The 14,056-nt window shown below is 28.9% G+C and overlaps 2 protein-coding genes across 2 annotated transcripts; one reads left to right on the forward strand and one right to left on the reverse strand.

Moving 5' to 3' along the window:
• The first annotated feature begins 1,022 nt into the window (after nt 1-1,022).
• Nucleotides 1,023-3,562, forward strand: LOC124827575 (uncharacterized). The gene is made up of 3 exons (XM_047300656.2): nt 1,023-1,828; nt 2,008-2,544; nt 2,839-3,562. The coding sequence occupies exons 1-3, from the start codon at nt 1,315-1,317 to the stop codon at nt 3,153-3,155; spliced, it is 1,368 nt and encodes a 455-aa protein (XP_047156612.1). The 5' UTR covers nt 1,023-1,314; the 3' UTR covers nt 3,156-3,562.
• An 8,094-nt stretch (nt 3,563-11,656) lies between these two features.
• LOC124827569 (calmodulin-like protein 3) lies at nt 11,657-12,556 on the reverse strand. Its single transcript, XM_047300646.2, has one exon. The coding sequence runs from the start codon at nt 12,392-12,394 to the stop codon at nt 11,807-11,809; it is 588 nt and encodes a 195-aa protein (XP_047156602.2). The 5' UTR covers nt 12,395-12,556; the 3' UTR covers nt 11,657-11,806.
• Nucleotides 12,557-14,056: the final 1,500 nt, after the last annotated feature.

Below are 14,056 nucleotides of genomic sequence, written 5' to 3' on the forward strand. Positions count from 1 at the left end.
AACTTGGATCAAACTTTAATAATTAAGATTGTTTTTCTTTTTATACCTGGTATTGATTTGAGTTAAATATGATTTTTAAACTTAAATGTGGAATAGAAATTAATTTTTATTCTAAATTTTTATATAATTTAAATTTTAAATTTTATAAATAAATTATGATGAATCTAAATGCGTTATAATTTTTTTATAAGTTAAATGCTTTTTCATATATGACTTTTTATATAATATTTGAGTTGATTTTATGTCATTTAATATGTTTTAATTTAAATGTCAATTTGAATTATCATTTAATTAAAAAGAAATTTAATATTTTTGAATTAAAAAGCTATATTTGTTTAGTTTTAGAATTTAAAATTTAAAATATATTAAAATTTGATATGAATAAATTATTATTTATATTCTAGGTAGTGAATTTTATTGTATATGTTATTTAGATAAACTAATGAAATTTCATTCTATTGAATATAGGAAAATGACACTTGAACAACCATTTTTGACAACATTTAGACACGCGCACACGTGTCAAAATCTGAGTGGTCCAGTTGAAAAAATTAAATGAAAATGGACCACTCAGATTTTGACACGTGTGCGCGTGTCTAAATGTTGTCAAGAATGGTTGTTCAAGTATCATTTTCCTTGAATATAACAAGTTAAAAAGTTGTTGTGAATAATGTTGAGGGACGTTGATAAAAGTTTCCAACGTTTAATTTTCAACAATTTCTTGAATAAAATTATTTTCAAAATATATTTTTTGTTAAAACTACTGCATCACAATTTTATATTGTTATAATGATGTATTGCGTGATAATGAAAAGCTTTTTAACTCAAGTAAAACTAATTTTTACTTGCAAGAGAAATTTATTTTACTTTCTATTTCGATTTTATAAATAAGTCTATTCAGACCATTTGTTTTTCTTTGTTCGTATCTGTAAAATAACTATAAATACAATTTATCTTTCGAAGTTCACTTTCTGCCGGCCCACGTCCCAAAAATGTACTAATGGTAAAACAAATAATAATAAATAAAAAAAAACAAATGATCTTTTCAAGTTTGCACATCTTAGAAATGCGTGAAATTTTCACATTTGGTGAAAAAAAAAACACTTGAGACTTTACACCAGTGGTGGTATCCAAGTCCCTTTGCCTCGCTGAAAAATCTTTTCCGCTTCAACTTCCTCATGCTACACTGTTTCCAGCATAACACAAAAACATTGTTGGTCGCATGAGCGCTGAGGAATGGTAACAGTTGCAAACCCAACATCATCAACAACAAGAACAACAAACATTTGCGTCACGAAATTATGAAATGAAGTCATGGCCAGCAGCAAGTGTTGCATGATCTCTTCACAACAAAACCAGAATGCCCCCACATGTTACCCTTTTCCATCTTCTCCTTCAATGGGAATGGTCTGTGCAGACATGATGGGGTCTCTCTCTCTTGCTACTGTTTCAAATGCTCTTTCATCTCAAGAAAGCTTTGGTTATGGCCATCATCATGGTCATGCTTCTGGGGTGGAAAATGGAAGGAGCACAAGCTGGAGTTTTCCCTTCATGAGGGAGTTCCTCTCCTCAAACTTTGAAGACTGTAGTGATGTTGGGGCTGGGGAGAGTAACAGTAATGAGAAAACAAACAACAATGGCAAGTTTAGTGAAGAAAGTAACCCTAACGAGAACCTTCTCAGTGGCAAAGAGGTAGATAGTGGACACTCTAAACTTTGTGCAAGAGGGCATTGGAGGCCTGCAGAAGATTCCAAGCTCAAGGAGCTCGTGGCTCTTTATGGCCCTCAGAATTGGAACCTCATAGCTGAAAAGCTAGAAGGAAGATCAGGTGTGGAAGAAAACAATTCCAAAGTGCAAAATGATAGCCAATTAACACAAGTTATATTATTTCTCTCATGTTGTGGGTGTATTGTATGAAAGAGAGGAACATACATTGTTGGCATTTTCTTGTCTTTTGTCAAATTCCCTTCATTTCCTTTGATGTGATTTGTTTTGTATTTGAATTAGGGAAGAGCTGTAGGCTGAGGTGGTTCAACCAGTTAGATCCAAGGATCAATAGAAGAGCTTTCAGTGAAGAGGAGGAAGAGAGGCTAATGCAGGCACATAGAATTTATGGCAACAAATGGGCCATGATTGCTAGGCTTTTCCCTGGGAGAACAGATAATGCAGTGAAGAATCACTGGCATGTTATAATGGCCAGGAAGTACAGGGAACAGTCCAGTGCCTACAGGAGGAGGAGAATGAGCCAATCTGTTTACAAAAGGGTGGAGCAAAATCCAATCTTTTGCAGCAGGGACAATGCCTCAACCACGGAACAAGAACCATCGCCTTCTTATTGTCTCAATCTCCTCCACAACGGAGTAGGAGTCACAAATAACCTGGCTAGTTTCCCATCCTTCCATGGAGTAGGTTCTGGTGAGGTTGTTGATTTTGGCTTAAATGCTTCTCTACAAAACATGAATGGTGTGAGAGAAGCAATGTCAAACACCCTACAAGTTGGCCTGCGTGCTCAAGCTCAACAAGCACCATTTGATTTCTTCTCCGGTGAATCCTTTCTCTCCTTCGTTGTTCCCTCTAATTAAAACCATCTTGTTCCTTTAAACAGCTGCTGTGCAGGTCTTTCACATTCTTGCTGCATCATCCAAGTTTCGTTAATTACCAAGCTTTAGCTTGCTCTTAAATTTTCTCTTTTGTTCCAAACAAGTTTAATCAAACAATGTTTTGTTTTCATAATTTCATCAACCTTTTGGGTATGTAAAATTGACTAATGCAAGTAAAACTTTTCCCACAGACTTCAATGCTATTAACTGACTTTTTCAAGTGGGTTGGGTTTGCAAGGTGGTGGAAGCAATGACATGACGGGAGAGTCTAACGGGCAGATCAGAAGCTGGGAGAGGAGCAATGAATCTGTTCAATCTGGTTTATACCCTCATTATCCCCAACAATATTTGAGGGCAATGCAACAGCTAGAGAACAACACACGCAACAATTTTTACAGTTTCTTGAATTCCTCATCGGCATCAGCAAGCACAGGGAAGGAAGCATCATCATCATCAGCATGTGTTGCAGGAATGAGAGATAAAGTGGTGAATAGTGACCCCCCAGATGGTGTTCCACCCCCATTTTTTGACTTCCTTGGAGTAGGAGCCACATGATCAGATGATCCAAAAGCTGCAAACTTCCCCGGAAGTTCCTCAATATAGATGTGGTCCAACATAACTGAGAAGCCATTCGAGGCAAATAGAAAGGAATAGTTGCTTGAGTTTGGTGCACTGTGTAACCTTGCGTCACTACCTCTGTGGTGATGGTGATATCACCCGTCTCTATTGTGATTTCCTTTCTTTCTCACACATATGGGGGACCCTTCTGCAAACTATTTCAAAATAATCATATCATAATTTAATTCCATTACTATTATCTTCCTCTGGTTATGAAGTTCCGTATCTTCATTTTTTCCTTTTCATGTGGGATATCGAATAATAATGTGTTAGACATTCGTTGTTTCTCGTAATGCATGGCTAATCCGTTAGGAATGTCAAATGTGTGAGCGTGATGATGCTAATGAAAACGTGTTAGAAAGAGTAATGTTTGGATAGGACAGGAATTGGCATGGTCATGTTTTATGATCTAAGGTTGTTTTTTGGTAAATGTGCTTTTCGAAGAAAGGGTTGGATTTGGTTGTGGCTGCAAACATCATAGAGTTATGGAGGATAATGGTCCAGGTCCAAGTCCAAGAAGAAAAAGAAGATGGAAGTGTTGAGAACATCACTTTCTGATGGGCCTAGAATGCATTTAGTGAGGCACAAATTCTGCAACTGGATTCATAAGAGCATTCATTGTGGGGATCTGTTCAATAACCCTCTCACACCAGAAACTGTGAGAATTCATGCCACTAGTATGTCTCATTTTTTATTTTTTCATATAAACACTTAAATCTGTTGTTTCTGGAGGGGTATTAATGTTAAAAATATTAATTATATCTAACACTTAAAATCTGTAATATGGATGTTTATAAAGTGTAATAAATTGTGTCATGCAACTCAGGTTGTTAAGAATGTAGTGAAGTTATAGGTACTAAAAACATTTATTGTTAAACATATTCTGAAAGTGATACTATTATACAAATAATTTTCTTAAATTAATCTTTACCTATTTTAATATGAATATTTAAGCTATAACTAACTAAATATGCGTAACATTTTCTAATAAGAAGAATATAAATAATATATCGGGATGCTAAACTAAAAATAGGTTGCACAGTTTAATGACTACAACAGTGGGAATCTTCTAACATACAAGAAAAATATATTTAAATAAACGTTCGTTGAATATATATGGATTTTTAAGATAAAAAAAATCATTATTTTATTGAATAGATAAATTTAAAAGCTGTTTTTATAACTTAGGATGACTAACCTAAGAACCTTAAAAATAGAGTTTAAAGATCTATAGTATGTTTAAATAGTGAAACTAAATTTTTTATATATATATGGATTTTTAAGATAAAAAAAATCATTATTTTATTGAATAGATAAATTTAAAAGCTATTTTTGTAACTTAGGATGACTAACCTAATAACCTTAAAAATAGAGTTTAAAGAGTCTATAGTATGTTTAAACAGTGAAACTCAATTTTATATATATATATATATATATATATATATATATATATATATATATATATATATATTAAAAAGTTATAAGGTATAAATAGAAATTTTATAGATAAGTTTTATTTTAAAAAAAATATGTTATTTTTTTAAACTCAACCTTAAAATCTTTATCTGTCTTCTCTTTATTCTTCTTCTTCTTTTATAGATAAGTTCCTAAAAAATAAGGGCGACAAAATTTTCGTATCTAACTGATCAATTTGTCAAAAAAGAGCTCTTTTCTAGGGTTCCACATTTCTTCTCTACATGTGGCTATTTTTCAGTTAAATGCCTCCTCTAAGCTTTCTTTTAGGTTCTCAGTTGATCAGTGGTTGTAATTGCATACCTTGATCATGTTTATGTTGCCTGTAGGTGCAATTAGTATCCTTAGAATTGTGAGAACGATTTTTGACCTTTTAGAGTGGTTGAACTTTCATCAGGTAAGGAAAGTTAATTTATTTGATTTGGATTTGGTAAACAAGTCATATTTGATGTTTGTATGATAATGTGATGATTGATTTGTGAAATTTAATTGAATTGCGAAATTTTATATGTTTAATTGCTTGAAAAAGTGGCGTGTTAAATTGAAACTTATGAATGCTAGTGCGTAGTTGGTTTGCTGATGTGTATTGGATTTAATTTATTTTCCGTTCATATCTGTGCATTTATCTTCATATATTTATAATCTATTTTTATATTTATATTCCGTTTATATATTGTTTCAAACAATTATATATATGTAAAATTGTACTCTCTTCTTATGGAATAAGAAATACAATTCCTATCCTTTCTTTTCTCATAACAATGTGAAAGTTGTTTATTGAATTTGGGAATGTAGATTTGGTAACTCTGAGTTGATGAATTGTTACAAAACTTTGATTTAGAATAAATTAGAAGAAGGATGATTTTTTGGCATAAAATAGGAGTTTTGACAGGCCAAGTTCTAAAATCATAGTTTGGGGAAATTTTGTAGTTTTGAGAACTGTCTTTGGGGCATTTAGGACTTAGTTTGTCTTTTATTTTGCTAAAATCTAACGATAATCGTTTAGTAGTAAGCGTATGGAAGTAAGCGTTTGGTAGTAAGCATATGAGTGGTAAGTGTTTGGTAGTAAACATTTGGTAGTAAGCGTCTGGTGGTACGAGTTGTCTGACACTAACTAAGTTGTTGAGAATCTTGAATTTGGGGTTCTCAACATCATTTTTGGATGTTCTGTAGATTGTTTTGGGGGGTTTTAGACGATGGCGATGAAGGCAAGTTAACGTCAAGGTCGGTGGAAAAATCAGAGTCGTGCTCCGATGATACAACAGGACATGGGCCATCAGCGTGAATTTGGAGGATGATGTGCGAGCCGTTTTGGATGAAGCATCCTGAACGTTTAGATCGTCCAATTTTAATCCCAATTCAATTCAATGAATCCTAATTTTAAAATGTTTCAGACAAACCCTAATTTTAAAAATGTTTGTTTAAGAAAATGCCAAGTACATAGGTTTCATTAAAAAAACCACGTATAAGGTTTGTGAGTGCCACATCCCAAAAACTGTCCACGTCACCCTCACAGCTCATCAAAAAGTTAACCCCGTTAAGTTGATTTAACAGCAGGGGTCTAATTGAGTCAATTTTTCAATATAAAGGACCAAATTGACAAAACTTAAAAGACGGGAATCAAATTGGAAAAACCCTACATAAATAGGGGCCTTCGAAGGGGTTTAACCTTTTTATTATAAATAAAAAATTATAATTAGTTTCTATGTTGTAACTAAAACAATTTTTATTATAAATGTTAGCTAAATTAGTCATTAACCATAACTATCAAGATTTTGGATACTAAAAAATTAGTTTCGAAATTGGTTTTCAAACAAATTTTAAACAATTAAAATTTTTCATTATTTAATAATTTTTTGAAGCATATATATATATATATATATATATATATATATATATATATATATATATATATATATATTTTAAGATTCCATTTTTAATAACACAATAGTACTTAAATAAGACATTTAAGGATTAATAGTAAAAACACATACAATCCGTATTATATATTATACTAGTACTATTATCCCAAAAATAAAACATATATGGAATCCAAAACTATTATTATAATATTCTATTCCAAAACTATACATAACATACATTAGTATCTTCTATCAACTCATATCTTCTATCAATTCAAACATCTGGATCCTCATCCCCTAAAGGTGTTTATACGGTCGAGGTTAAGTCTTCTTTCGAAAATATCCTCCAAGTTCCAAGCTAAGGTCAATGTTTTGTCTTCGATCATCTCTACCGCTCGGTTGAACCGGGTGCTATCTACAAAAAGTACTTTGATGCTAAAGTCAGTGTTTGTCTGAATACTCTGACAATAAATGAGTAAGTAACCAACTACCTATATATAAAACCTGTATTAATTATAGATTTTGGGATGGACTTTTGTTTAGTGCTGACTTAATCACGACCTAAACAGTAATGGACCAACTTAGTGTTAACATAATTATTCTCATTGCTAATCTTGTCTATGGTTTGACTGACCGACCAACCAGTTGTTTCGCATTGGATCGAGAGGTATGTTGACTGGTCGATCCGTGGCTGACTGGGGTGTCATACTATACAGTGTCCCTAAACATTTATCTTTCTCTACTCACAAAAAAAAGTGATCATTACAAAAAGAAGAAAAACCAAAACACAACAAAACTATCAAAAACAAAAGGGTAAACTATTTTACAAAAGGAACATTGTACACCAATAATCATATCATAATATTGCATCATACAGTTCAAATAGATCTCACACCATATATCATGCATCAAATGAATTTTCTAAACTTAATTATTTGGATACATGCATTGCAAATGAGTTTCATCCTACTGCACACAATGTTAATCTTTTTCCCGTCATGAGAACCCTAGAACCTTTCTTAGACTAAGATCTTCGACTACTCTTACCACATAACTCATTATTCTCTACATGAGTCTAAATGGTGAGTAGAGTGTCCGAATAATCTCCATTTTTATCCTCACTTAGATGCATACCCTAAAGAATTATATCAAATCTACCTTGATATTGAACATACCATGCTCATACAATACATGCATTTTCATACAAATTTTAAATTATCACACCATGTCATGCATATGTTTATTACTTCTATCCAAACTCATCACATATTGTTTAATTCAATTGAAACATTAATAATACATAATTTATTTTCTAATACTTTAGCATAATATTCACTTACAAGATTTTCATTAAATACATCGAAACGATAAATAATATTACTCTAACCTTAAGTTTCCAATCAAATATTTCAATGGTCAAACTACATATTCATATGTCTAAGACCATTTGTCAAAATTTTAGTTTGATCAACAATTAATGAAGAAAGAATATCAATTTCTCCTAAACAACTCAATGCTGAAAATAGATTGGTGCCCGATGCTCTAACCCTTTATAAGACACTACTTTAAGAGCATCCGATAGTCTAAAAATGGTGCTTTAGGCTAAATTCAAAATCTTATTTATCATTTATTTAACACATTCTATAATTATAATAATAATGTACTTATATTTGCAAAATTAAAAAAATTTGGTATATAATAAATACTCCTTCAGTTTCTTTTCAGTTGTCAATTTTATCTTCTATTTTTTAAAATTTAAGATAATATATATTTTAATCATACTCCTAATGTATATGAACAAAAGGAAATTAGTTATGATGATAGAGAAATAAAATCTCATGGCACGTAAATGTCAAATAAGAGAATTATAATAGATACAATAGATAGCTCAACCAATACTACATAAATTTTATTATATTCAAATAAAAATTTTAAAATTATTAAACAAAAAATACTATTCTTTCATTTTATGTTTCATTTAAAGATTTTTGTGCTTATTAATTTAATTAAATAAGTAATGAGAGTATTATAGTTGTGTGAGTGGTTAAGAGTTAGGAGGGTCCTTGGAATAAAGACATTATGATAACATTTATGGAAAAAAAAATGAGGAGGGAAGAAGGTGTACTAAATAATGAGAAACAACCTTAATAGTAGTGTTTCTATTAAAATGAAACAAGTGAGAAAGTGAGGAAAAAAGAATTGGAGAGTAGTTGAATGGCTTTTTCTTCATGCACTTCCAACACATTAGCAGTTGCAAGAGGTTGACCTTCATCGTCTCTGAAAATGACACCCTTTGTCTATTCATTTTCATTTGCTTTCATCCATTTTTCCTCCTTATCCCACTTTCCAACTATATTTTCACTACTTTCTCATAATATATCAAACCTAAACTTTATATTATTTAAATTAAATCTAATTTCACTTCATTTTCATATAGGTTGAATTGTCTTTGTTGTTTTGATTTGTTTTGGTTTTAATATTTTTTACTTTAATTAAGTCTTATTTTGTATTAAATTAATTCAACTTAATTATTTTATTATATTTGTTTAAAAAGTGTTTAATTGACATTAATATCTTTTTTTTAAATAACACCTGTTAGTTCATAGTATTTTTGTTTATCTTTTTAATTTTCTTTTTAAATTCATGTAATTGTTAAGGTGTGTCTTGGCAGTATCATTACCATGTATAAATATTAATGTCACATAACAGTGTTAGACTTTATATTTAAGTTTTGATTCAACTGAATTTTAATTATTTTTTTTATATTAGACAATGTTATTGCTTTCAAAATGATATCAAATGAGTTAAACCAAATTATATCTTATATATCCATGTTAAAATAATATTTTAAAATTTATACTTCAAATCACTTCACCTAAATATTAAACTTAATTTTAAATTTTTAAATTAAAATAAAAAATACTTATTTTAAACTTGAAATTTGTTTAAAGTTTTAATGAAAATATGCGCTACATGAACCAACTCAATTATAGAAAAACTTAAACAAAATATTAAAAATATAAAAATAAAGTTTTTCTTGTAATTTTTAAATCTTAAAATTTGAAGAAATTAAAAAGTATATTTTTCTTTGTTAATTCATTTTTAATTTAATTCTTCTAACAAAAATACACAATATTTGTAAAAATCTATAAAATGTTATTTTAGGATTGGTAGTAGGTTAAAAATATTGAAACTCATTTACTTTAAAATTAAATTATTTTAATATAAATAGTTTAATTATAAACGAATTTTATTATTTTAAAATATATCATCTTTAAAAATCATTTTTTTAGATTTCTTTCAATTTTTCCTAGGAATTATTCTTTTGTGTTTTGGACATGTAGCATTATCATTACGACACTAATTTGATATGAAAAAAAATTAAAAATTAAAATATTAAAAAAAATTATACAAATTGACATGTATGGTTTATAAAGATAGTTGTAACTTCAATTTAACAACATTTATATAAATCTAAGAAAAGGAACAAATTTGAATTTATTTAAAACAAAATAAGACTTAAAAATTAATAAAAAATTATTAAGACTAAAACAAATGAAAAAAACAAAAATTAAGAACAAATTATGAATTAAACCTTTTATAGTAAGGTAGTGTGATATAGGACACAAACTAATAAAATAATGAAAAATTGTTAAGATACTTGAACCTGATAAATGTTTGCACTGCTACCAACTTATCTGTAGTAGATAAACTTTTATCTCCTTCCATTATGCAGTCTAACTGTTTGACTGAATGCTTGAGCAGGTCGTCTACTGCACATGATTTAAGGCTAATCATTATACCACTCTTTTCTTAGTCAAAATTTATTCAAGATTTTTGGCAGATTTCACAATTTTTTAATCATTTTTTTATTTCATAATATTCAATATATTTTAGTTGATGATTTTCCTTTTACGCAAAAGGACATAACTGGTATTTCAAAGATTATGGGGGGTGCTGCAATAAAGAAAAGATGGAGGTGCAACAACAAATGGTCGGGACAAAGTTTTTTCATTTTTTTGGGTCTGTTCAAGGAAAGGGGTGCCTGCAAAACTTGTTGGGTCTAATAATTTGGGCTTTAAAGAAAGCCCAATGAACTTCATAATTGACACTAGCATTGTACTAAAGGTACTTCTATATACACCACTAAGTTTTCTCTCTGCACATCCAAATTATCTCTTCATGTTTAAACTACATTCTGATAAGGGTAATTGTTTTTCTCTCCCATAATTACCTCATAACCTACCACTCTGTTTTTCTTAGTCTTACAATTCCTTTCATTAGATTTCAAAATCCAATTTAAAAAATAACTAAACTTTTTATTTAAAAAATCATCAGATTTTGAAATTTAATTAAAAAATTTATCAAATTTTGAAATTTAGTTCAGAAACTTACAAGATTTTGAAAAAAAATCTTCCAAACTCACTTAATTTTGAAACATTTATTATTATTATTCTTATTTATTACTATTATCATCATTATTTAATATAAGTTAATTATTATAATTTAATCTAATATTTTAATATATTTTTATATATGTTAATATTTTATTATTTTAAAATATAATTTATTAAGCTAAAACACATTTAAAAAAATTAAAAACAAAAAATATTCAAAAATAGAAATAAAAACAATGAAGTGTCAGGTTTGAAAATAATTATTGGATTTTAAAAAACTTTAATAAGATGAGAATCGGATTTTGAAAGCTGGAAAAAGTTTGAATTTTGAAATCTAGATAAACTGAATATTAGATTTCAAAATCACAAGAATTTAAGGTTGGATTTTGAAATTAGTAACTACATTAATGGAATTTCGAAATTTGTAACTTAATTTGAAAAAGTTTTTTAATCCAATTTTAAAATTTAGTAATTTATTGAACTGGATTTCGAAGGATACATAGTTAAGAAAAAGTGGGTGTAGGTGGATGAGGAAATTATGAGAGATAAAAAAATTTAGCCTTATTAAAAGGGTAGTTTAAATAATAAGAGAAAGTTTGGAAACGTAGTGAAAAGAGTAGGAAATGCAGGAAGAAGCTGGTATTAATACTACTTACTCAAAAGAATGCAAACAATTGATTAAGATGGGATGATGTTAGATTATAAGTAAACGATGATTGATGAAACCAGATTTATAATTAAAATCATAGAAAGTACATGAGATTATTAATTTATGGTAAATTACAAAAATTAAGGTAAATAGAGTTAAGTAAAAACATTTAACAAATCTCAACTCAACACACACCCAGCAAAAGATTCAGCCGAAACTCTGTTCCATAATTCTGGCAAACTCAGTTCTATCAACGAGTTCATCACCATTTTTGTCAACTGCATTGATCATTTTCTGACACTCCATCAAATCTTTGACTAACCCCAGAGAGGACAACACACTTTGCAACTCTCTTGCTTCTATAAACCCATCTTTGTTTTCGTCAAACACATCAAAGGCTGCTTCTACCTCCGACAAGGTAACGTCTTCATCAAACAATTCCTCAATTTCTTCGACAGCACATTCCTCAATCCCATCACATTCACATTCAACAATCATTCCTAGTTTTTCCATCACCAAAACCACGTCTTCTTTGCACACTCTAAGCCCTCTCTCAATGTACTCCAAGCCCTGCTTCACACCTTCACAACTTGACTCACCTCTACTATTCATCCATGTCTTCCATTTTTGACCGACATAGCTAAACACAAGCTTGAAAAAAACCAAGAATGACAACAAACCCTTTGCTCTAACATTCCACGTTAAGATTCCATGACATAAAGCGAGAAAAAATAAGGTTGTATTACCATGTTTGTTCTCCATGTTGGTGATATCTAGACAAGGGAAATAGTACATGAACTAGTATTGAGGATGTAGCTGTTCTAAGATCCAATGTCTAATTTATAGACAATATATAATGCATACTTTTTCTGAGCTTCAAGCATAAGCGTCAACCCTTCAACGTGATACAGGGGGAAAGCTGTCTGATGACACAACATTGCTTCAAGATTTCCAGGAAGAAAAATAGCGTTTGGTACAAAACATTTTATGGTACGTTAGTGTACTGAAGAAGTAAACTTTTCTATCACATTGAATTTCTGTGCAATTTACAAAAGGATATAAAACAAGAACTCACGAATGCGATAGGTGGAAAAATCGTTGAAATTTCTTAATGATTCATGAAAACGTGTAATCTTAAAGTATGAAAAAAACGCTTAGTTTACGAAGAAAAACGATCACATGCAACGCACGGTCAGCTAAGTTGTTTAAAAAACGCGTTCACAAGGCAATTTCTCCCACAAGTTCTTCCAAGAAAATGGGAATAACTTTTTCCTTATTTGCAAAAAACATGTTCGTGTGAATTATTTTTTAGTTGAATAGAAATTGAAAGGCTTACAAATAATATACTGTGTAGAAAGTAATGAACTTTGTTTTTTTTTATTATATATTAAAGATGTCTCCTTTCATGGTCCTCCAATAATATTATAATATTATGCAGATAAATTAAAATGTTAGTGACCATTAGTGACTCCAGGCTTCAAACTTTGTATTATTTTCCTGTTAAACAAAATTCGAACTAAAACATATGTAAAACAAAATTGAAATGTAAAATTTTTTATTTTTTATCTAGCATAAAATTATGAGAAGGAGAGGATAAAAAACAAAATGGAACAGATGATATCTATCCTTCTAAGGGAAGGACAAGTTTGAGTCAAGATTTGCTCTATAAGTTAACTATTATAGCCATCCATGTTTGTGGTTTTCACAAAAGTAAATAGCTTTTCCCTAAAACTATTTTAGAAAATTAAAATCAATGTAAAAAAATAGAAGTAGAAAGCTGTTTCTTTTCTGAACTTTATCAGTACTTTTAAAAGCTAACATGAAAATAGAAAAAGTTTATCAAATGACGATGTTTAAATATAAAAAAAGGTCAAGGTTAAAAAAAAACTCGTGATAAGATAATAACATAATAATATGCATATATAATATATATACATAATACATACATACATATATATATATATATATATATATATATATATATATATATATATATATATATATTAAATTATGTTTAAATGAAAATTTTCATTAAAATTACATATCTTTTAAAACAATGGATTTTTTTTATAATTTGAAAATTATTAAAAAAAATAAATTCTTTTATTTTATTTATATGACTATTTTTATATTATAAAAAAATAACAGATTTCAAAGTTATAATTAACCTCTTAAAAATTTTAAATGATTATTATTTGATTTTGCATTCTAATAAATATTATAATTTAAATGTATGTTTAAAAAAAATTATGAATATAAACACATATATATAACATCTTAAATAAAAATCTATGATACATATTATCATATACATTACTATTAATAATAATATAAATACATTTTTTATATGATTACTTTTTCTTAAAATTAGATAAGTTTTATAAAAAGAATATTGCGATGTAAATATTTTTAAAAAAATATATTTGAAGCTGTTTTTATATTTGTATTATATATATA

This window comes from Vigna umbellata, chromosome 3, assembly GCF_029865625.1.
Source record: "Vigna umbellata cultivar VRB3 chromosome 3, Vumbellata_1.0, whole genome shotgun sequence".
Taxonomy (NCBI): Eukaryota; Viridiplantae; Streptophyta; class Magnoliopsida; order Fabales; family Fabaceae; genus Vigna; species Vigna umbellata.